General features: G+C 35.3%; 1 protein-coding gene across 1 annotated transcript in view; it reads right to left on the bottom strand.

The window, feature by feature from the left end:
- Positions 1-13,469, bottom strand: part of LOC141556503 (mirror-image polydactyly gene 1 protein-like) — a 175,378-nt gene extending 161,909 nt beyond the window's left edge. The window contains exon 1 of the mRNA XM_074290703.1: positions 13,373-13,469. Within this exon, the coding sequence (XP_074146804.1) occupies positions 13,373-13,452 (80 nt within the window). The 5' untranslated portion in view covers positions 13,453-13,469. The remainder of the gene's footprint in view (positions 1-13,372) is intronic.
- Between the last annotated feature and the right edge of the window lie 12,923 nt (positions 13,470-26,392).

The following is a 26,392-nucleotide window of genomic DNA, read 5'->3' as shown; positions in this document are numbered from 1 at the left end:
AAAGAATTTTGCTCTTTGGAAGGAAAGCTATGGCAAATATGGACAGCATCCTAAAAAGCAAAGATTGATCACCTTGCTGGCAAATATCCATATAGTCAAAGCTATTCCAGTAGCAATATATGGCTGGGAGAATTGGACTATCAGGAAGAGTAAACACCACAGAAATCAATGGTTTTGAATTGTGGCGCTAAAAAAATTAATTCAAACTCTTTGCTGGAAGGCCAAATATTGAAGCTAAAGCTTAAATACTTTGGCCACATAATGGGAAGAGAGTATTCATTGGAAAAAACCCTGGTGTTGGGAAAAACTGAAGGTAAAAGGAGAAGGAGATGGCAGAGGATGAAATGGATAGTGTCATGAAGCAACCACAATAAGCTTGAATAGATTTTGGGAAACAGAATACAAGGATCTGGTGTGTTATGGTGCAAGGGGTCCAAGAGTTGGACACAACTGAATGATTTAACAACAGTAACATAACAAACAATGCTGCTATTTCAATTTTAAGTCATAAGAGATTGAGAAACTGATAGCTTAATAGTGAAGCAGTCATTGAAAAATCTGATTTTTCACCTTTTTTTCATTTAATTTGCAAAACAGGACACATACCTTTCATTTGTACTTGTGATTCAGAAAAAGTAAATAATGAGACAGAATTAATTCAAACCTTATGTTAAAACTATATTGGAAAAAGAGAACTTGCCAAGGTTTAAGACTTAGAACCAATAGAAAATGAAATTTAAGACATCAATTCAGAAGTCATATTACACAACTTGGGTTTAAAGCTTCTGAACTGAATGAAAATTCTGTATTTGCTTTTATTTTTAAAAACAAAACAAAAGAAAAAAAACAAAAACAAAAACACCCAAACATGTTTTCTTTGGAAATATGGAAAAAGATAAGTTAGAGAGTTGTAGATTCAAACATAAATAGCTACGGGGATTGGGACATTTATACATTTAAATGTCCAACCACAGGTAAATATTTATTTTTTAGGGAGAGGCACAGGTAGAAAGGAGTTGATGGCAAAGTACCACAGTGGTGAATCCAGGATCTTTGGCTTTACTGACAGTGTTATCCAGCCTCAGAAATACTGCTGTCACATCATCAGCATGTCAATATTAACTTAGTGCTCCAAGCCAACAGCAGTAGAAGAGAGAGTAGTGTAGATCTTGAGAAGTCTACAGATACTGGTTTTTATTATATCGTGATCTTCATCCGCAGTTTTTCATTTTGAAATACATTGTTTTTTATGCTAAGATCCTACAATCATGGCAATTATTTAAATAGCTTTATCAAATACTTTATATAAATTTTGAGTGCATTAAAAAAAAGATAAAAATGATCAAATTAAAACATTAGAATTAAAGTACCCACAACATAGAACAATTACTTCTACCAGCTAGTATTCCTAAACAATCAATTAAAGGACAAAATGGCAATTAAACTACCTCCCACATTAGTCTTATTCTGATAGCTTCTAATCGGTAACAAAAGGATTTGCAATTCAGTATTTCTTATCTGTTTTTCCCACTCACATAAAATATATGGTATTTTCCTAAAACTAAAATTGTTTAATCAAGGACAAAAGCTTTGAGTTTTCTTGAACAAAACATGATTTTTCAATTTTTAGGAACATCTAACAAGCATAATATGCAGCTAATATTATGTATCATTTTCTAGAATCATAGAATTTGTTGGAAGGACTTTTAAACATCTACCCAGTCCAATCCACATCTGAAAGGAATATCCACTATTACCACTAACTGATTTGTAGTCCAGTCTATGTTTGAAGAGTTCTGGAAGCCCAATCTAAATTTTGGATATATGTGCATAGGAAATTTTTCCTGGCAGTAATCTTGAATAGGCCTCTGTAATTTCCTCCCCATTGCCCTTGGTTCTCTCCTAATTGAGTAAGTTTAACAACTGCTGTGTCCCTCTTGAGTCATCTTCTCTATAGAGTAAGAATCTCCAATGCTTTTAATCAATACTCAAAAGAGATGAGATCAAGTCCTTTTACTTTCCTTTATCTAGATGCTCCCAGGCTTAATCTATGATTCTTGCTCTCAAAGAAGATTAGAAGGGCATATGGCATTCAAGGGGCCTCTCTTCCTCTGCTCTGGAGTTAGGCCTCTCTGTGCAGTCTAAGACAGCATTAGCTATTTCTGCTTGCCATATCACTGGCTGACTTGTATAAAGATTATAAACATATCCCACATATCTTTTAGAAGAACTTCTCTCTAACCATATTTCCCCCATTTTGAGAGTGATTTTTTTTTTTGTCCATGGGTACATTGTATCAATCCTTAACCAGATTGTATAAACTTGCCAAATTGTTGCTCTTACTTTTGCTCTGTGGGACCAAGCAGAGCAAATCTAATTCCTCTTCCACAAGTTAACTCTTGAGATACAAAGCATGCTGTCTTAAACATAAACACCTACTTTATTGGCCTGTTGATAGTCTGGTTGATAAGTACTAAAGTAGAACTATTTTTACCCCACAGATCATCTCTTATTAATGCTAAATGCCTCTTTCAACTGGTTCTCCTATAGAAATAAATCTCAAGGACTTCCAAGTACTCTGGCTCCTTCCTCTGAATGTTTTATAACTTTATAGCATGGTGTGATATTGGAATTAGAACTAGAAGGGACCTCAGGAGTTATATAGGTTGAACTTTTCAAGAATAAAGTATGTATATTTCAAGAACAAATATATGTATGAGCACATCTTTCTGTTCAAAAAATTAGGAGACTCAAATAGCACAGCTATTTTATCACAGGTGTCCACAGCCAGAGGCAAGCCAGCAAGATTCTAATTAGGCCCAAATCAGATTAAAATGCAATTTAGAAATGTTAAACAAAGTAAATTAAAATGGAAAAAAAATGTTAATTTATGGGTTTTTAAGTCAATGTGGCTTATAGAGATCAGTTTCTTTCTTTTTGAGTTTTCTACTACTAGTTTAAAGCAGGTATTAATGAAGTCTAAATAGAAAAAATCATTTCCCATCAAAACCAGGAAATAATATTTTTTCAATGCATAAATTGAACTGGGATCGAGTACATGGTTCAGTACAAAGCTATTACCACTGTGCAAGCTCTATAAGTTATGAGTCATGGTGTCATCTTTATATACAAAGGTATGGACAAAACCGAAAATAAAAAGTATATATGAGTTTGCTCATAATATATACTCATATATGGTAGACTTACACCCCTTATTTCCCAGCCTCCACCCCTGGTTTTCCTAAAATAATACGAGATTTGTACAGAAGATGGAGACATTAAACACAATTGAATGTAAGTCTTTCCTCGATGTTTGGTTCTTATCTGAGGCATTAAAATTATGAGCCTAATCCTAGATCTATATTCTGTATAATATTTAGCAGTTGCTATGTAAATATACAAAGGAAAATGTAAGTAGGTTTACATTCATAAATTCACAAGAATACACACAAAGTGTTATCAACAATTAGAAGCAAAGGCAGCAGCAGTTGTGGTCTTGGGGTTCTTGGCAAGCCATAAAAGTAACTTTGACTTACCTTTATTTCTCCCAATAGTTTGTGAGGAACAGGGGAAGGAGGTAAGAGAGCACATAGCAAACATCATTGAAAGACTATTTTCTGGAATATTGTAGGCTGACACAGGTTCTGAGAGACCAAAGACCAAAGGAAGAAAGAAAAGGGAATAAGAAGGAACCAGAGAAATGAATGGCTATATCAACGAACTATAAGACTCAGGAAGGTAAAAAGAAGCTATAAAGCAGATGAAAGGAGATGGCAGATCTGATGAGAGGAGCCACATGCAACCAGGATAACAACATCTATGACATTATGGGCCTTGTCACAATTATTGCAACTTTGACCAGATTTTTCCTATTAGATTTCCTTGAGACTAAACCATTTTAGGGATAGATGGTAAGAAACAATACCTGCCAGGAAGGTGGGGTGTATTTATTTACTATTGTATTAACTAAGGGGGAGCTAGGATATTAACATTTTCTCTGTTCCAAATAATTATTAAATTATTATATGCTTACTGTTAGTCTTTTGCTTGAAGGAGGGAAAACTAACGTACTAAGGAGTGCTTAGGAGTAATCAGACCTGGATTTTCCTAGAATTATTCCAATTGAGGGCAAGAATCAAAGAGAGCTAGGAATCCTAAGATTGAGCTTGTATAAATATCAGTTTGGGCCTCTGGTAACAAGTGACAGGTTACATACATTAAACCACAAATATCACTTTAAGTAAGTCAATTAAATCCTGTTCTACAAGCAATAAACAATAGGATCCAGCTATCATGTCAATACTTCAATTTACATTTTCTTTAAGCAAAAGGAAACGTAAGGAAGCACTGCAAATCAGTAAATACTGGGACTTGGACATTTATTTAATTAAAGAAGATGTCATTATTATGTCCCCTGAACTTTGGAATGCAGCACTACCAGTTTATAATAACAGGGGGAAAATCATGTACTAAGTATAATTTTTGACCCCTTAGAGTTTCATAATCTTACTTGGTGAAACATTTTAGGACTAAATTAATACACCAATTGGCAATGCATTTAGCTCCTTAAAAAAGATACATCATTTTGAATAGCACTTACTTCTTTATTTTAAATAAAAAAGTAAAATGTCAACTCTTTTTTTCCTAACATATAGAGACAAATTCTTGGTAAATTAAAAAGAAGCAAACAATTCAATTGAGAAATAAAACTCTCTAAAGGGTTCTAAAATTGCTTAAAACACCATTAACTTGAGGCAACTCAAAAAGTAGTAAATTTGTCTTACAAACATTATTTTTGAAATAATAATATAACTAACAGACTAAGTTAATTTAAAAATTAAAAGGGTGCAGAAGGAGATATTAATAGATACTGACAGAATAAGGTGTGATTGATTCAAATCAACATTTCTATTTGAGTAATTGAAACCACATTCTGTCTGAAATAATGCCACAAAACATATGTACTTCCTTATATTTTTACATGAAAAATAAAGAGCATTAAAAGATGCTAATGCAATATGTTAGACAAATAATCTCTTAAAACAAACACCTTGTACTTGATTTACACAAATAGATAAAGCCAGATTTGGCACTAGGATGTTCTGGGTTCCTAAGTCATCTCTGACAGTATTTGTGTGACCAGATCATTTAGAGTCATTTAGCCTCTCTGAACCAGTTTCTTAATGTATAAAAATGGTAAAAATCATTCATAATGAGATAATTTTCTTTCTTCTCTTTTACATCATAATCCTCATTACTCAAGAAAATTCTTCCCACCAAAGTCCCTAACATTATCAAATGGTTCAACATCAGAAAACTATGTGGTCAATTCTAGGATTCTGGGGTTTTTGGGGTGAAGCCAAGAAGGCAGAATGAAGCCAAAAAGCTGCTTAGTTTCCCTTGAAAACTACATGAAACTAAGCCTCTGAACAAATCCAGATAGATTGGAAGAACTTCAAGAAATGATAGTCTCACTGGAGTGAAAGAAGTGTTCAGCCCAGCTCAGACAGAGTCTGGGAAAGACAATAAGAGGATTTTAATCAAATTAGATAAGCAAATGAGACATTTGATTCTGGCTCAGTAGCAGGGCAGACCAGTGGGTCTGCCCAGAAGTCAAATTGCTAGCCTGGGTTTTAAGGCTATTTCTTGAAAAGAGCAGGTAGAACTATTCCTGGTGTGAACAAGACAACAAACAGGGGGATATGCTCAAAGTCAAAGCTCAGATCTTTACAAAAAGCTTGGAACAGTGCCCTCTTTGCCTCAGAAGCAGAGCTCAACTATCAAAGGCACAAAAGAGGAAAAAAAAGGCAAGGAAAGAAAATGAGCAAGAAACAGAAAAGAATTTTAACTATAGAAAGCTGGTAATAGGGAGCACCAAAATACTGACTCAGATGGGAACAAAATGTTCACAGAGGAAATCTCAAAGAATGATTTGAATTGTTCTCAGGGCCAAAAAGGCTTGTTGAAAATACTCATACAAGATTTGAAAAGGAAAATAAGAAAATAAGAGAAGAAAAATTAGAAAAAAATGAAAGGTATTCAAAAGAGAATCAATAGTTTGGAAAAGGAAAGAAAAAATGAAAAAAAATTTCTTAAAAATATAATCAATTCCTTAAAAAATGGCCAAATGTAAAAAATAAAATCCCCTGAAGAAAATAATACCTTGAAAAGTGGAATTAATCAAATGGGAAAAGAATACCTAAGAAGAATACCTAACTGAAGAAAATCACATTAAAAATTAGAAAGGAAGAAATAGAATGTAATGACTCTATGAGACATCAGGAATCAGTCAAACAAACTAAAAAGAATGAAAAAAATAGAAGAAAATGTAAAATACCTCATTGGATAAACAGCCAACCTAAAAAGTAGATCCATGTGAGACAATTTAAAAATTATTGGTTTACCTGAAGATCATGACCATAAAAAGGATGTAGATAGCATTCTTCAAGAGCTCAACAGTGACAATTGCTTTGATGATATACTAGAACCAGAAGGGAAAATAGTCATTGCAAGAATCCATCAATCATCTCTGGAAAGAGATCACACAAGAAAAATCTCAAGGAACATTGTTGCAAAAACTCCAGAACAATAATCTCAAGTTAAAAAATACAGCAAACTGCCAGACAAAAACAATTCAAGCATCAAGAAGCAACTGTCAGAATTACCCAGGATCTGATTGCCTCTACAATTAAAGATGTGAGGGCCTGGGATACTATATTTCAGAAGGCAAAGAACTTGGGGTTACAACCAAGAATTAGCTACCCAGTGATACTGAGTAGCATCTCTTAGGGGAGAAGATGAATCTTCAATGAAGTAAGAGACTTTCAACAATTCAAGCATCAAGAAGCAACTGTCAGAATTACCCAGGATCTGATTGCCTCTACAATTAAAGATGTGAGGGCCTGGGATACTATATTTCAGAAGGCAAAGAACTTGGGGTTACAACCAAGAATTAGCTACCCAGTGATACTGAGTAGCATCTTTTAGGGGAGAAGATGAATCTTCAATGAAGTAAGAGACTTTCAATTGCTTCTATTGAAAAAACCCCCCAGAATATTTGATCTTCAAAGACAGGAATCAAGAGAAACATAAATAAGGTAAACAGGGGAATATGTATGTATATCTTTTATAGGGGAATATGTATGTATATCTTTTATATATACATACATATATACATATATATATATATATATATATATATATATATATATATATATATATATATATATATATATATATATATATATATATATATATATAAATTTAAAGTTTTAAACTGTTTACATCCCTAGATGGGAAAATATATATTACTGGGACAGTTAGAGGAAACATACATTAATGAAAGGTTTGGCTGTGAATGGACTGCTGATAATCATAATTATGAATGTGAATAGAGATGGTATTTTTCATCCCTAGTCTATTGATATTGTCTTGGATCATTCTATTGATGAGAAGAGTTAAGACTATCACACTTGATCATCACATAATCTTCTTGTTACTGTGTACAATGTTTTCCTGGTTCTTCTCACTTCATTCAGCATGAAATCTTTCCAGGCCTTTCTAAAATCAGTCATTTCTTATAGACCAATAATCCATCACCTTCATATACCTTAGTTTATCCAACCAGTCCTCAATTGATGAGCAACCATTCAATTTCCAATTAATTGCCACCACAAAAACAATTGCTATAAACATTTTTGCACATGTACATCCTTTTTCCTTTTTTAGAAAATATTCTGTGTACAATGTTCTCTTAATTCTACTCACTTCACTTAGCATGAGTCCATATAATTCTCTCCAGTCCTTTCTGAAATTGTCCTGCTAATTGTTTGTTATAGTACAATAATATCCCACAACATTCATATGTCATAACTTATCATTTTCCAATTGATGGTCTTCCCCTCAGTTTCCAGTTCCTTGCCACCACAAAAAGGCCTACTACTCACATTTTTGCACATGTTGGGTCCCTTTCCATTTTTTATATAGTCTCTGTGGGATACATACCCAGTGGAGACACTGATATATTATAGAATATGCACAGTTGGATAGCCCTTTGAGCATAGTTTCAAATTGCTTTTCAGAATGGTAAGATCACTTCACATCTTCACCAATAATGTATTAGTGTCCCAGTTTTCCCACATCCTCTCTAACATTTGTCATTACCTTTTCCTTTCATCTTAGCCAATCTGATAGGTGTGAATTGGTACTTCAAAGTACAAGTCTAATTCTTTTTTATTTATTTATTTATTCATTCATTCATTCATTTATTTATTTTAGGCTGGGGTTAAGTGACTTGCCTAGGGTCACACAGCTAGGAAGTGTTAAGTGTCTGAGATCAGATTTGAACTCGTGTCTTCCTGAATTCAAGGCTGGTGCTCTATCCACTGTGCCACATAGCTGCCCCAAGTCTAATTCTTATAAAACTTCTTGCTCTAATTCGGACATAGATCTGTTAAGAGTATCATAATAGTGAGTGAAAGGGAAAGGGTTGAATATACTGTATCAAAAGAAAATAGAAAATGATAATTGTATAAAGTTTTATAATTCTACAAATATTTACCTGTAATGTTTAGGCTAGCTTTCTAGAGATCCTCCGGAAAAGGGCCTTGGTTTCAGCAGGATAGACACCATGAGAATGATCAGGAATAGAGTCTAGAGTCTTTATTGTCTCCTTTACAGTCTGTCTCCTGTGTCTGTCACAGTTTGACCTAGTCTGATCTTAGTGGAGGAATGTAGGAAGCAGGAGAGCCACCAGGAGGATGGTCAAAGATAGTTATATCTCATTTACAATCCTCTCAGTCCTTAAATACGCTATTACAATTGCATCGTTACAGCTACTGAATATGTATGAACTGAGTTAATACCTTATTGTAAGTATAGATCCTTGTTTCAAGTATACTTCTCCAGGGTTCTGGCCCTCTACACTCATGTTGCTCAAAATTTTAATTTCCGGGACAGCTAGGTGGTGCAGTGGATAGAGCACCAGCCCTTTAGTCAGGAGGACCTGAGTTCAAAATCTGGCTTCAGACACTTAACGCTTCCTAGTGTAATGTCCTAGTATTCTAGAGATGATCTGGACGGACCTTGGTCTTAGATGGAGAAGTGATGAAGGCAGGAGAGCCACCATAAGGATGGTCAAGGATGGATTCAGGAGTCTGGAGTCTGAGATTGAGCTTGAGCTCACACTCTCATCTCTAGTCCTCTCAGCCCTTAAATATGCTAGTACAATTGCATCTGGTACACTGAGCATGTGTCAACTGTAGAACCATTACATCACCATATCACACTAAGTATATGCCAACTAGAGTTATTGCATCATTACATCACACTAAGTATATGTGAACTAGAGAACCATTATCTCACCAATCACACTGAGTAAATACCCTGCTGTAAGTATCCCTGCTTCAAGTATACTTTTCCCCTCAGAGTTCCCCAATATTTGCGGTCCTCTACATCTTAGCTGTGTGACCCCGGGCAAGTCACTTAACCCCAATTGCCTCAGCAAAAAAAAATAATAATAATAATTTCCTTCAAATTAGTGAGAAAGTTATTGTAATGAATAAAAGACATTTCAAAAAGATTAGAAGTTTCAGCACCTATTTTTGTGGGTGTGTTAGAAAGAATATCTTTTGCTGAACAATTTTCTTCCATTTATTTGTAATAAAGATAAAAAGTGTAACTGTGTTTAAGTTGCAAAAAAGATACAGCTAGGATCAAATTAGCTTTTCCATATTAGAGTTCTTGCACTGTTTGCCAGTAGAAATAATGGAACCCCTGTCTCTGCTGATCTTTTACAATGTGATTATAAGTACAATCCTGAACCTAGACAAATTAAGGATTGGCACCTTACAGGAAATATCTGCTAACTTTGCACCCAAATTTGTAATCATTATTGTGTTATGATGGAGATTAACCTCTTGTGATCACAATGTCAAATAGTTTATGAATAAAGGCAGTAAGAATGAAAATATGAAGAAATCAATAAATCAGTAAGTCCTGAAAGTGATAAGCACTTACTATATGCCAGACATTCTGCTAAGCTCTGGAGATAAAAACACAGAAATAAAATAAGTGCTGCCTCAGTTGAGCTTATCTTCTACCTGGGAAGGCAAGATTGTGTGTGTGTGTGTGTGTGTGTGTGTGTGTGCGCGCACACATATATTCTTTGTGTAGCATAAAATCCCCTCGTTTTTTGTCTTCTAGATATCTCCATTATTATTAGGAAATAATAATTATTCGAGTATTGTTCATGCTCCCATACTAATACATGTTGTGCTAACCTGGATTTTTGAATCAAACAGCCAAAATATTTAATAAAAATAGAATAGGCTGGTGCTGGCCTTGATAGAGATAGGGAAAGTCTAGAAAGGGAAAAGGCAATTTTTTTATGTTTAAAACAATGGAATTTAAGATGCTATGTGTCATGCATCTTAAAATATTCAATATGTTGGAGGCCAGGAGAAATGGTATGGTTAATATACAACTTTATAAGTTAACAAGAAATAATTAAATCCATGGAGGGTGTTGCCTACTAGGGAGAAAGAATAAAAGAGAAGCCAGACAGAGGAATCAACACAGTTAGGAGATGTGGTATAGAAAATAAGTCAGAAAATGAGAACTTGAGAAGGAGTAGTTAGATATGTTTAAGAAAAAGCAAGAGACATCAGTGCCATAAAAACATAGAGAGAAGAGAGTGTTTAAGAGAAACTTTCAGAGACCACAACAAGGATGAAAATTATTATTATACTCATTGCTGTTATATTCAAAAGGTCATCAGATTGGTTAATTAAGAGAGAGTTTTAGAGAGTTTCTTTAATTTATTGACTTTAGAAGTCAAACTTAAAAGAGGTGATAAGTGAATAAAACTTTTTTTTCAAACAATTTGTGAAAAGAGAGATCTAAAGAATGTTTGGATCTAATGAGAGTTTTTCAGAATGCATGAAACCTGATCAAGTTTGTAGGCAGTGTGGGGGAAAAACAGTAGGTATGGAGACACTGAAGATTAGACAGAGAGAAAATTATTTTGGGGACAATATGCTGGAGAACATAGGAGAGGGTGAGTAAGAATACATGTAGAGTAAGTGGCCTTGGCAAGAAAAAGGATCACCTCTTGACCAAAGACTGGAATGAAAAGAGTATGAGAAATGATGTTAGAGAAATTTGAGAGGCAGAAATGAGAAGAGGGAACTTACAATGAACCCTATGCATTTTGTAATTAAAGAGGCAATATTTGTAGCTGAAAGAAAGGGGACAGAGAATGGTATGAGAAAAATAGAGGAAAAAGAGAAGGCCTGGAGTAAAAGTGGATAGAAAATCAATTAGGAATAATAACAGGATTGTTTTGCTGAGGTGAAGGGCTAGTTGGAATTTGATAACTAATTTATAATGGACTTTGCTCAGTGGATTCTCTCAGTTTCATTCCATTCTGCTCAATAAACATCTATTAAGCATGTATTATGTGCTAGACATTGTACAAGTGAGTAAGTACAAAAATGGCAGATATTGGGAGTAGGGGATTCAAGAACAGAGGACAGGATGGAGTAAACTGATTAACTGTGGGGTCAAGTTTGGGAAGGGAGGAAAGTGTAGACAGAGCAGAAGAGATAGCCCAAGAGATAGTTAAATTAATGGTGAGATCAAGATTTGATTGGATCAAGGGATGTGTAGCTGAAGTGGAGTAGAGGAGTAGGTCAGGGGTGTGGAATGTCAATGCAAATGGATTGAGGAAAAGAGAGATTATGATGTTTTGAAGAAATTCCTCATTGAAGTCCTGTTCCAAAGGGATGAACTGGGCTACCATTACCATCAAGGGGGAATAGGTAGTGAACAGACTTAATAAAGGTAGCACTAGGTGGTGGTTTTTTTTTTCTTTTTTCAAACTGGCAGTGAGGGAAGGATTCTGGGAAGATGATGGAATAGACTGGTAAATTTCAAACTCTCCCAATTTCTTCACAAATAAAACAAATTTGCATCTCAAGGCAAAGAGCATAGAGTCATGAAAAATCAAGAAGATTTAGCAAAGAACTGGGATCATCAGTACAGCCCTAGAAGATCTGAAGATCTGGGGCTGGGATTAACCTGTGTGAAGTGCAAACACCTCTGGACTAACTTCACAGAAACCCCAAGTGGGAACCTCTGGGGCTAGGTGGGTATGGCTGGAGCCTCAGCAAGAACCACAGAGACTTTCATCAGCTAATCTGTTTGTGAGTGGGAGGTTGAATGAGCCTCTGAAGACTGGGAACACAAGACCCAACTATGCTTTTGAGATGCAGTCCTGGGCAAGAAGGAACCAGCATACTTGTGAGAGAAGATTTAGTGGGGCATATAAAAGCCAATATCAGTGATCAATTTTAAGGAACTTTACATGGACAAATTGTTTAACCATGGACAAATAGTTTATTTTTTACATGAGAAATGTATATTATTTGTTTAATATTCATATCAACAATAGGACAGCTCAAAAGAAAGATTGGCAGAGTTAAGTTAAAAATAGTAATCATGTTATATAAATGAGGTATAGAGGAAGAATAGATGGAGAGGCATTAAGAGGGGAGAAGGAGGACTCAATTCTGAAACCTACTCATGTTGGAAATGAATTCAATAGGCAACACTATGTATATAAGAAAAATATACATATACACACATATGTAGATATTCCATATCATATTCCATATATACTAACAATATTTTATTAATGAAGGGGAAACAAAGTTGTAAGAGGTTTTATGATGCAACGTACACACACACACACACACACACACACACACACACACACATATATATATATATATATTTTTTTTTTTTCATGATAAAAAGTTTAATTGAACAGAATTTTATTTCATAAATGTTAGGTTCTTACTAAAGGCTAATGAGATAATGAGATGACAGTTTCCTACTAAGTGCTAAGTCAGTACTTAACAATTCTCTAGTTCCAGCATTTAAGGGGAGTTTTGCCCCTTTGAACTTCTGGGGAGGAGCTTAATGTTTAAGAGGAGCAAGTTCATTGGTTGAAGTATTTTTTCCCAGAAGCCCCTGAGTTATTCCACACCCATTATCTGGGAGGATAAAAGTAGGCAGCACTTTGGAGGAGGAGGAGTCTCTACTCTACATCAAAGTTGGCAGCTCTCTACAGGAAGAAGAATCTGGCCCAGAGATTGAGTTGAGACAGCATATCTCCTCCCAGAGAGCAATTGGCAGTTTCTGGAGATAACAGAACTTTACATATTGGCACCCACAATGTGGGGCAAGGACTTTTGCTTATCCTGAGCCCTTCAGAGGAGCTAGCACGGACCTCCGCACATAAGGACACTTCCTTAAGTTGTAAGATCAAGCAGAAAAAGATACAAGTAAGCTAAAATAGATATCATCTTACCTGTAGTAAATCTGCAGAGTTTGGATTTCTTCTTTTAATTTTTTATATTGTTGAATAGCAGTTTCTCTATCTTCTTGCATAGATAACAACTTTGTCTGCAAAGAGATGGTTGAGAACTTATTAAAGGTGCTATTCCCAGTATTTTTAAAAAAGATTCACACTTTCACATAATACTGCTATGTGAATGTTACAGAGATAAGGAATGGGCTTTAATTTTATTGGCTACAGAGAACTTTCTTTGAGGTTATGTGCCAAACAATACAGGTCAGCCAGCCCCTTATGTACAATTTATAGTCTTAGAAACTTGCCTAGAGTACTCAGAGATTAAATAACTTCCACTGCTAGTATGTGTCAAGAGAGGATATTGAACCCAGTTCTTTCTGGCATCAAAAGATAGCTCTTTCACTATTATGCCACAATAACTCTCATTAATTATTATAAAGCAATCAATTAGGAAATTGATGAATTTGAAATCTGGAAACAAGTAGCACTATTCCATAGGTGTACCTCCAAAATACCACAATTCTGTATTGTTATTATTGTGGTTGTTGTTGTTATTATTACCCATAAAAGTCAGAAAATTCACATATAAGTTTTATTGCATCATGATCTGAAAAAAAGATGCTACTTACTATTTCTTTTCTTTTTTATTTTCTATCTTTATTTCTTTTCTTTTTCTTTCTTTTTTTAAAAATTATTTCTGCCTTTCTGCATTTGATTTTAAGGTTTTTATGCCAAAAAATAACATGGTTATTTTTTGTGTAAGTTCTATGTACTAGGGAGAAAAAGTACATTTCTTTCTGTCTCCATTAAATTTTCTCCAAATATCTAACTTTTCTAACATTCTGTTTACTTCCTTAACTTCTTTCTTATTTATTTTGTGGTTCAGTTTATCTAGTTCTGAGAGAACAAGGTTGAGATCCTCCACTATTATAGTTTTGCTGTCTATTTCTGCTTATAATTCTCTTAACTTCTCTAGAAATCTGGAAGCTATATGACTGATACATATATGTTTAGTATTGACATTACTTCATTATCTATAGTATCCTTCAGCAAGATGCAGTTTCTTTACTTATCTATTACTGAAGCATAATAGATTCTATTCTAGCCTTTACCTTTACTCTGTATGTCCCTCTGCTTCAAATGTGTTTCTTTTACACAATATATTGTAGGATTCTGGTATTTAATCCAGTCTGCTATCTACTTCAATTTTATGGAAAAGTTCATCCTGTTTACATTCACAAAGGGGAAATTGTCCCAAGATTTCTCTACAGGGAGGTTAGAGTTTTTACACTACTCTGGGGTCAGTGCTGCAGACTTCCTTTTACCATGGGTGGGCTTTGTCAAGTCCTTCTTATTATGCTCGGGTGCAAGGCCTCACTCTTTTCCTTCTGCAGTTGTGCTGGAGCTCTCACAGCTAGTCAGCTGATCCATTGACTTCTGAACCAGTAGCCAATGCTGCTGTTTTATCTAAGAGCTTCCCACTAGATTTCCTGTGTGCAGAGCCTGTCCATCTGGACCTCCCTGTGCTGTGCTTGTGCTGAGTAGCATCCCCATTCCTGATTGACACAGACTTTCCCTGAAATCCTTCCAAGATATCTTCTGCTGGAAATTTGTTACACTCCAAATATATGTGAATTCCGCTACTCCAAAATTCATCCAGAGGCTTGATCTCATGTGATTCTGAGGGAAGCCAGTAAGAGGTTAGGCAAAGACCTGTCTACTCTCTGCCATCCTGGCTCTGCCCCCCAAAGTCAGAAAATTATAAGTTTATGGCCCAGCATTTTCTGGATTCCTCTACAATACAAAGTTGATCTCATTAAGTAGTAATTTATTATTTTAATGTTCTTTTATGACAATCATTTCTTAAAGTGATTTTGATTTTGATTTTTAGTAGGCAATTGGGATTAAATGATCTGCCCAGGGTCATACAGCTTGTAAGTGTCTGAGATCATAATTGAAGTTGGGACCTTCTGGCTCTGGGGCCCCAGGGCCACTGTTCTATCCAACACCTAACAAACTTCCATGACAATTATTTCAAATAAGAGTACTGCAAATTCTCCAGAATCACAAAACTTGACAACTGAAAGGGATGTCAGTGACTATTAGTTCAACTTATACATGAAAAGCATGTCTATTTTGACATACCCAATAAATAGTTCTGGCTTCCAGAGATTAATTTTTTTAAAGGAGCGTCATAGACCTATCATAGCCATGGTGGGAGAAAATTGATGGACCTGTTCTTTTCTTCTTTTCTTAAAAAGTTCAAAAGCAATAGTTTAAAATTAATTCATTTTATCACACAGCAAAAAGTTGAATCCCAATTGTGATGAATGCTTAAGTGACTTTTGGCGAGTCATTTTAATGCTGTAAGTCTCAGTAATTTCAGCCTTAAAAATAAAAGCAGGTAAACCTGGGTCCTCATACCTATTCTGGTAAAAATCTAAAAGTCATTCAAGGACAAATAATGTTTAAGAAATCCAATGAGAAAAATAGTAAGTGACCTCTTCCTCTTCTAAAACAACACACTAGGGGGCAGCTAGGTGACACAGTGGATAGAGCACCAGCCTTGAATTCAAGAGGACCTGAGTTCAAATCTGGTCTCAGACACTTAACACTTCCTAGCTGTGTGACCCTGGGCAAGTCAGTTAACCCCAGCCTCAAAAATAAAAAATAAAAAATAAAAAACCAAAAAAAACAACAACACACTAAACCACACTAAGCATAAAAAAGGGAGCTATGAGTAAAGCTAATATAAACTCACATAAATAAGTCAGCAACCTCACAGAATAATCAAAGATGTATCAAATTCAGTTATCACCTGTAGATCTCTGTATTTGGAAAGTGAACAGAAGTTCTTAAGAAAAAACCCTAAGGGATTCAGAAACCTTTAGAAGCCACATGAAGTGTAAATGACCAGTGTGGCATCATATTACTCAAGATGAGACATTCCTAGGCTCTGGGATCTCTGACTAAAGAAGATTCTGAAAAACCAGAACTTTGAATCTCAAAGATTCAAGGAACCTCAGTAGCTTAAAGTCAGTTCAGAAACCTAGGTGACCAGGAAAGAAAGCTCTTAGGGTTGAACATCCCTTCCAAGGGTATAGAAGGAGATGGAAATTAGGAGATGAACATTTTCATAGTATATCCAACAAATTATTATCAATTAATGCTGGAACTACTGACCATTTACTTCAAGTCGAAATCAATCACTTCCTAACTGAAGTGGCAACAGAAGAAGAGATTTTAAATGTAATTAGGTTATTTTTGTGTGACAAAGCTCTTGGTGCTGATTCTATTCCAGCTGAGATTTCTAAGTCTTTATTTTAATTTATAGCAAGAATAGGAAACAGAAATGAGAATGAAGGTAATTACAATAATATTATACAAAAATTTAACTAATACAAACTGATTTCTACAATAAAATCACCAAAATAGCCCAAAAGGCTAGCAAGTATCTAATTTACTTGCCAGAGAGAGATGGCCGACAAATTAGGATATAAACAAAATTTAGGATATAAAATTTAGGAGATAAAATCTTACAAAAAACCAGCAATGAACACTTAGGAGTGGTATAAGCTCATAAAGTAGAAATAAGTAGTAACAAATAAAACTAGTGTAACTCTGGCAACTCAAGCAAAATCACCCCAAGAACACTGAAGGAAGATAATGGAAGACAATCACCAAAAGAAAAGTAGAGAGTTAAAAAAAATCACTATAATGAGGCCTAACCAAAATTGCAGAGAGTGGACAGGACTTTGTCTAAGCTCTTCTTGGCTTTCCTCAGAATCAACACCAGGTCAAGCAATGATAGAATGACAGAAACCACAAATATTTGGAGCGTAATTAATTCCCAGCAGAAGATATCTTGAAAAGGACTTCAGGAAAGGTCTGTTTCGATTGGACAAAGGGGGATGCAACCCAGCACAGGCACAGTACAGAGACCCAGGGTGAAGAGGCCCTCTACACATGGGGAATTTAGTGAGAGGTTCTTAGCCAAAATACAGCAGCACTGACTACTAATGTCATTGGATCAGCAGACTAGCTTTGAAGACTCCAATGCAGCTAGAGAAGGCACATAGTGAACATCTGAATCCCAATATAAGAGACAGGACTTGGCCAGGCCCACCCAGTGCAGTGAGAAAGCCTGCAGCACCATTGGCTGCAGGGCAATGTAAAGTCCCTATCACCCTAGAGGAAGCTCCAGACAATCTATATCCTAAGAGCAGACTCCAACATTTAAAAATGAGCAAAAAAGCAAAAAGAGCTCTGACTATAGATAGCTATTATAGAAATAGGGAAGAACAGACCTCAAATCCTGAGGACACTAAAGGCAAAACATCTCCAGATAAAGACCCAAAGGGTGATATACGTTGGTTTCCATCTCACCAGGCTCTCTTGGAAGAATTAAAAAAGAATCTTAAAAGGGAGGAGAAAAATTGGGAAAGGAAATGAAAACTTTGCAAGAGAGTTTGGAAAAGGAAACAGAAAGTATCTCAAGAAACCTCTTTAAGAATAGATGTAGTGAAATGGAAAAATCATATAACTCCTTAAAAATAGATTTGATGAAATAGAAAAAAAGCATATAACTCCTTAACAAGAAATTTGAAAAAGAAACCAACTCAATGAAAAACAGAATTTGTAAAATGTAAAAAAAAAATTCAATGAACAAAACACCTCATTTAAAAGTTTTCAATTGGGCAAATACAAAAAGAGATTAAAAAAGCTAACTAGAGAAAATAATTCACTAAAAATTATAATTGGATAAATAGACATGGATGACTCAATGGTACATAAACAATCAAACAAAGGTTTAAAAAAATGAAATAAATAGAAGAAAAAGTAAAATACCTCATTGGAAAAATAACTGACCTAGAAAAACAGATGTAGGAGAGACAATCTAAAGATCACTGGACTTTTTGAAAATCATGATGAAAAAAAAAAGAGCCTAGACATCATCTTTCAGGAAATCATCAAAGAAAACTCTCCTGATATCCTGGAAATGAGTGTAAAAGAACCACTGAAAGAATTCACTGATCACCTCCTGAAAGGGACCAAAAATGAAAACAAGGAATGTTGTAGCTAAATTCTAGAATTATCAGATGACAGAGAAAATACTGAAAGCAGCCAGAAAGAAACAATTCAAATATTGAGGACTACAATTAGGATTACCCAGGACATTTCAGCTTCCACTTTAAAGGATTAAAGGGCCTGGAATATGATAATCTAAAAGTAAAGGAGCTTGGAGTACAGCCAAGAATAACCTACAGCAAAAGTAATCATTATTGTTCAGAGAAAAACAAAAGATGGACATTCAATGAAATAGGGTATTTTCAATTATTTTTGATGAAAAGACCAGAGCTGAACAGAATATTTGATCTCTAAAGACAGAACTCAAGAGAAGCATAAGAAGGTAAAAAGGGAAGGGAAAAAAACTATGTTTTTAAAGATTAAAATGTTTACATCCCTATATGGGAATATGATTTATGTAACTTTTGATAACTGTACCTTTGTTAGGGCTATATTTAGAGGGTGTAGGTATAATTTGACTTTAATAATATTAAAAAAAAAAAACTAGAGATAGAAAAGTGATTTGCTGGAAGAAGAGGAAAGAGGAGGCAAAGTGGGGCAAATAACAGCACACAAATAACAGCAAAAAAAGAGGCCTATTATAGTTGACATAGAGAAGGGAGGGGATGAACATTTTTTTGATTCTCAATCTCATCAGATTTGGCACAGAGGGAATATCAGATAAATTTAATTTGATGTAGAAACTTGTCTCATCCTATAGGAAATTAGGAAGGGAAAGAGAAAAGGAAAGGGAGAAGGGGCTGAAAAATAGGAGGGTAGATTGAGGGAGATGGTGTTCAAAAGAAAAACACTGGTGAGGAGGGAAAGGGAGTAGGGAAAGAGAAAAGTATAACTTGGGAAAAATAGGATGATGGAAAATACAGAATTAGTCATTTTGACTGTGAATGTGAATGGGATGAAATCTCCCATAAAATGGAAGCAGATAGCAGTATGGATTAATAGCCAGAATCCTGCAATATGTTGTTTACAAGAAACAAATTTGAAGCGGAGAAATATATACAGAGTAAAGGTAAAAGGTGGCAGCAAAATCTATTTTGCTTCAGCTGAAATTTTAAAAACAGGAGCAGTATTCCTGATCTCAAACCAAACAAAAGCAAAAATAGATTCACCAGAAAAGGTCTGTTTTTGCTTGCAGGTGGGGACTGAAGGCAGGCAGCAGCAGCACAGCAGACAGTGAGAATAAGGCAGGCAGCTTACACTGAGCAGACCAGAGGATGGGTGGGGTGTGATCTCAGCCGTTTCTGCAGGGAGAACTTTACCACAGTGTGACTACTTTGCCCTGGCAGCAAACCAGGAGATCAGGAGAGAAGCTATAAACACAGGGAGTAAAGACTATAACCCCAAAAAGCTAGGGTCTCTCAGGACCTGGTCACACCCACATGGAGTGTCTCAGCAGGCTCTCAAAATCTCAGAGCACAGAAGCAACACAACTATTGCTGTCCTGCTAGTGACTCACTGCTGCCCCTGATATCTCTAGAGGAAGCTCTGTAATACCATCCAGCTCTCCCCCAACAACAAAAAAAAAGCAGACTGAATTTTTTTTGTTAGTTTTTTGATATTTTCTTTGATAAAATAAGCAAAAAATTAAAATGGACTCTAACTATTGATAGCTTTTATATGGATAGAGAGCAGACTTTAAACCTTGAGGACACTAAAAACAGATTGTCTCCAGATGAATCCTCAAAAGGGGATATGATCTGGTCCTCAACACACAAGACTCTCATAGAAGAAATTAAAAAGAGAGCTAGAAGAAAAATGGGAAAAGAAAAGGAAAGCTTGGCAAGAGAGACTGGATAAGTCATCCCACTCACTTAAATGTTTACAAGAAACAATGGATAAAGACATCAAATCCTTGAAAAACAAAATTAGTGAACTGGAAAAAGAAAATAGCTCTCTAAAAAATAAAATTGGCAAAATGGAAAAAAATCCATAGAACTAATCAACTCACCGAAAAACTCAATTGGACAATTAGAAAATGATATAAAAAGTGAGTGAAGAAAATAATTCATTAAAAATCAGAATCGAACAAATGGAAATGAATGACTGAAGGAGACACCAAGAATCAGTCAAGCAAAACAAAAAAAAAAAACAATGAAAAAAATGTCAATTATCTTCTTGGGAAAACAAGAGACCTAGAAAATAGATCTAGGAGAGATAATCTGAGAATTATTGGACTTCCTGAAAAATATGAAAAAAAGAGCCTGAACACTATTTTACCAGGAAATTATCAAAAAGAAGTGCCCAGTTGTTATAAAAAAGGAGGGTAATCATTGATCACCTACTGAAAGGAACCTTAAAATCAAAACTCCAAGAAATATTGTGGCTAAATTCCAGCTCTATCAGACCAAGGAAAAAATATTACAAGCTGCTAGGAAATAATCAATTCAAATACAGAGGAGCCACAATAAGGATTACTCAGGATCTAGGAGCATCCACATTAAGGATCAAAAGACCTGAAATCTGATATCCCTAAAGGCTAAGGAATTTGGTATGCATACAAGAATAATTTACCCAGCCAAAATGAGCATTTTTTTCCCCAGGGAAGAAGAAGAAATAAATGAATTTCATCTATTTCTGATGAAAAAAACCAGAATTAAACAAAAAGTTTGATCTACAAATATAGAACACAAGAGAAACCTAAAAAGGTAAAAAGAAATCTTGGGAACTATATTTCTGCTACAAAGATATATAAAGAACACGTGTATACTTTGTTCTAGAAACTAGAAGTGGAAAGGAAATTGTACCAGGAAAATGGTAAAGTGGGGATACTACATCTCAGGAAGGAGCAAAGGAAACCTATTATATCTGAAAGAAAGAATGGAAGGGCATGAACATAGTGTGTATCTTACTCTCATCAGAATTGGCTTAAAGAGAAAAAATATTAGACATATTCGATTTATGGTGAAACTTCTTCCACCTCATTGAAAAGGGGGAGGGGAAAAGTGAAAAGGGAAGGAATAAGCAAAGTGGAAGGGAATACAGAAATTGTGAAGAAAAGGGGTAAAATAGGGGGAGGAATCCTGAGGTGGGGGGAGGGATACTACAAAGGGAGGGCTGTGAGAAGCAAGTGGTGCTCACAAGTTTAATACTGGGGAGGGGAGTAAGGGGGAAAAAAAGGAAGAAAGCATAAGCAGGGGTTAACAAGATGGCAAGTAATACAGAATTGGAAATTTTAAACATAAATATGAATGGGGTAAACTCCCCCATAAAGAGGAAGAGGTTAGCAGACTGGATTAAAAGCCAGAATCCTACAATACATTGTTTACAGGAAACACATTTGAAGCAGGACGATATATACACACAATAAAGGTAAAAGATTAGAGCAGAACCTACTATGCTTCAGGTGAAGTAAAAAACAGCAGGGGTAGCCATCTTCATCTCAGATCAAGCAAAAGCAAAAATTGATCGAATTAAAAGAGATAAGGAAGGGGTATAGGGGAAGATAAGGAATATCTTGCTAAAGGGTAACATAGATAATGAAGCAATAACAATACTAAACATATATGCACTAAGTGGTGTAGCATGTAAATCCGTAAAAGAGAAATTAAGAGAGCTGCAAGAAGAAATAGACAGCAAAACTATAATAGTGGGAGACCTCAACCTTGCACTCTCAGAACTAGATAAATCAAACTACAAAATAAATAAGAAAGAAGTCAAAGAGGTCAATAGAATACTAGAAAACTTAGATATGACGGATCTTTGGTGAAAACTAAATGGAGATAGAAAGGAGTACACTTTCTTCTCAGCAATACATGGAACCTATACAAAAAATGACTATATATTAGCACATAAAAACCTCATATTCAAATGCAGTAAGGCAGAAATAGTAAATGCATCCTTTTCAAACCATAATCCAATGAAAATTACATTCAATAAAAAGCCAGGGGAAAATAGACCAAAAAAAAATTGGAAACTAAATAATCTCATCCTAAAGAATGATTGGGTGAAACAGTAAATCATAGTCATAATTAATAACTTCACCCAAGAAAATGACAATAATGAGACATCATACCAAAATGTGTGGGATACAGCCAAAGAAGTAATAAGGGAAAGCTTTATATCTCTAGAGGCCTACTTGCATAAAATAGAGAAAAAGAGGGCCAACAAAGTGGGCTTACAACTAAAATTGCTAGAAAAGGAACAAATTAAAAAAAAACAAACAGTCAAACACTAAACTTGAAATTCTAAAAATAAAAGGGAGGTTAATAAAATTGAAAGTAAAAAACAAACAAACAAACTATTCAATTAATAAAACTAAGAGATGGTTCTATGAAAAAAATCAACAAAATAGATAAACCCTTAGTAAATCTGATTAAAAAAGGAAAGAGGAAAAATCAAATTGTTAGTCTTAAAAATGAAAAGGGAGAACTCGCCACTAATGAAGAGGAAATTTGAGTAATAATTAAGAATTACTTTGCCCAGATTTATGCCAATAAATTCAATTACTTAAATGAAATGGAAGAATACCTTCAAAAATATAGCTTGCTCACATTAACAGAGGAAGAAGTAAATAGTCTAAATAGTCCTATTTCAGAAAAAGAAATAGAACAAGCTATTACCCAACTCCCTGACAAAAAATCCCCAGGACCAGATGGATTTACATGTGAATTCTACCAAACATTTAAAGTACAACTAACTCCAATGCTACATAAACTATTTGAACAAATAAGGATTGAAGGAGTCCTACCAAATTCCTTTTATGACACAGACATGGTACTGATACCTAAACCAGGTAGGCTGAAAACAGAGAAAGAAAATTATAGACCAATCTCCCTAATGAATATTTAAGCTTAAATCTTACAGTATTAGCAAAAAGATTACAGAAAATCACCCCCAGGATAATACACTACGACCAAGTAGTATTTATAACCAGAAATGCAGGACTGGTTCAATATTAGGAAAATTATTAGCTTAATTGACTATATCAATAACCAAATTAACAAAAACCATATGATCATCTCAATAGCTGCAGAAAAAGCATTTGATAAAATCCAACATCCATTCCTAATAAAAACACTTGAGAATATAGGAATTAAATGGACTTTTCCTTAAAATAGTCAGGAACATATATTTAAAACTGTCAATAAGCATCATATGTAATGGAAATACACTGGAACCTTTCCCAGTAAGATCAGGAGAGAAACAAGGTTGCCCACTATCACCATTATTATTCAATATTGTATGAGAAACACTAGCCTTGGCAATAAGAGTTGAGAAAGAGATTAAAGGAATTAGAGTAGGTAATGAGGAAACCAAATTATCACTCTTTGCTGATGATATGATGGTATACTTAGAGAACCTCAGAGATTCTACTAAAAAGCTATTAGAAATAATTCATAACTTTAGCAAATTTGCTGGATACAAAATAAATCCACATAAATCCTCAGCATTTTTATACATCACCAACAAAATCCAACAGCAAGAGATACAAAGAGAAATTCCATTCAAAATAACTGTCCATAGCATAAAATATTTGGGAATCTATCTACCAAAGGAAAGTCAGGAATTATATGAGCAAAATTACAAAACACTTTCCACACAAATAAAGTCAGATTTAAATAACTGGAAAAATATTAAGTGCTCTTGGATAGGCTGAGCAAATATAATAAAGATGACAATACTGCTAAACTAATCTATTTATTTATTGCTATAAGAATAAGACTCCCAAGAAACTATTTTAATGACCTAGAAAAATAACAACAAAATTCATATAGAAGAAAAAAAGCTCAAGAATTTCAAGGGAATTAATGAAAAAAAATCAAATGAAGGTGGCCACCTATACCTGATCTAAAACTATATTATAAAGTAATGGTCACCAAAACCATTTGTTATTGACTAAGAAATTGATTAGTTGATCAGTGGAATAGGTTAGGTTCACAGGACAAAATAGTGAATAACTATAGCAATCTAGTTTTTGACAAACCCAAAGATCCCAACTTTTGGAATAAGAATTTATTATTTGACAAAAACTGCTGGGAAAACTGGAAATTAGTATGGCAGAAATTAGGCATGGATCCACACTTAACGCGTACACCAAGATAAGATCAAAATAGGTCCATGATTTAGGCATAAAGAACAAAATTATAAATAAATTAGAGGAACATAGGATAGTTTACCTCTCAGACTTGTGGAGGAGGAAGGAATTTGTGACCAAAGAAGAACTAGAGATCATTACTGATCACAAGATAGAAAATTTTGATTATATCAAATTTAAAAGCCTTTGTACAAACAAAACTAATGCAAACAAGATTAGAAGGGAAGCAACAAACTTTTCCAAAATATATAGAGAATTGACTCTAATTTATAAGAAATCAAGCCATTCTCCAATTGATAAATGGTCAAAGGATATGAACAGACAATTTTCAGATGATGAAATTGAAACTATTTCCACTCATATGAAAGAGTGTTCCAAATCGCTATTTATCAGAGAAATGCAATTAAGACAACTCTGGGATACCATTACATACCTGTTAGATTGGCTAAGATGGAGGTGGAGCCAACATGGTGGAGAAGATACACATGAATTTCTAAGCTCTTTCTTACCTTCAATACCAACTAGTTTTGGTAAAAACTATGAAGATGAGAAACACAACAACTTACCAGCTGAAGAGAATCTTGAATTTCATCAGAAAAGGCCTGTAATGAAGGGTGGGGGAAAAAATGATCTGCACAGACAATGATAGACTAAAGGCTAGCTTACTGTGCTGATTGGGCTGGGGAGGGCTCTGGGGTTAGAAAAGCTACCAAGACAGAGGATTCTGGCATAGGCTGATAGCTCTACTCTGCTTGCAAAACAGCAGACCAGCTGAGAAATCAAGCCACTTAAAAAAAAATGTCAGAAACTGCCAAATGTAACGTGCTGTTGTCTGCAGAAGCTGCCGATCGCTCTCTGGGAAGAGATGTGCTGTGTCAACTCAAATCTCTCAGACAGATTCTTCTTCCTGTAGAGAACCGTTGTCTCCAGGCAGTTGCCCTTAACTCTTGTCCAGAGAAGTGACTTCCCTTCCTGCAGAGAGCTGCGTCAAGCCTGATGTTTTGTAGAGACATCTCCAAACTTAACCCAAAACCAGAAGCTAGTCAGCACAGATTGCAGCACACCTTCTGCTGTCCGGGGTTTTTCCTTGGGGCAATTAAGAACCTGCAAGGCAGTGGGACACAGCCTGGGGCAGCCTCTAATCTCACAGTGGGGGACTCAGCCTGAGACAGTGGAATTTCCATAGCAGCAAAACTCTCCCAGCAGCAACTGTGCTTCCTGGGGCAGAGACATTTCTGGTCTGTGTGCCAGACTATTCGCTGGTCAGCTGCTAATAATATCTGTGGCCCCACAGGGGGTTGTGACGCTTTCACTGTTCAGCCTCTCCCCTCAATGCAGTCACTAGGCTACAAAGTAGGGGTTCTTCACTGGGCACACCTGCAGCCCATCTCTGAATCACTCACTTCCAATGCGGGGCGGGGGTGGGGGATGACTCTCTACCAGAGCACCCTTGTACCTTTCCAGCACATTCAAAAGACAGCTGCCTTCCATAATATCTCTTTTTTATAGAGGAAGCTGGTAATAGTTTACCCAGAAAGCAGACCCCACATGGTTTTAAAAATGAGTAAGAAATTGAAGAGAATGATTGACAGCTTCTATATAGAAAAAGAGCAGGTTTCCAACTACGAGGAGGCTAACAGCAGATAGTCTCCAGATAATACCCAGAAGAGGAATATTCCCTGGCTCCCATCACATAACTGTCTCCTAGAAGAGACTATTAAAGACCTGAAAAGTCAGTTAGAAGATAAATGGGCAAAAGAAAGAGAAGCTATGCTAGAGAGTAACAACGTCCTGAAATTTGAATTGGAAAAGATAAAGAATTCATGGGAAGTGCAGGGAAACAAAATTTGTGAATTGAAAAAGGTTAAAAAATCACAGGAAAGTAGGATTTCTGA

Source organism: Sminthopsis crassicaudata, chromosome 2, assembly GCF_048593235.1.
Source record: "Sminthopsis crassicaudata isolate SCR6 chromosome 2, ASM4859323v1, whole genome shotgun sequence".
Lineage (NCBI taxonomy): Eukaryota > Metazoa > Chordata > Mammalia > Dasyuromorphia > Dasyuridae > Sminthopsis > Sminthopsis crassicaudata.
This window is presented reverse-complemented; position numbering and strand designations above follow the sequence as displayed.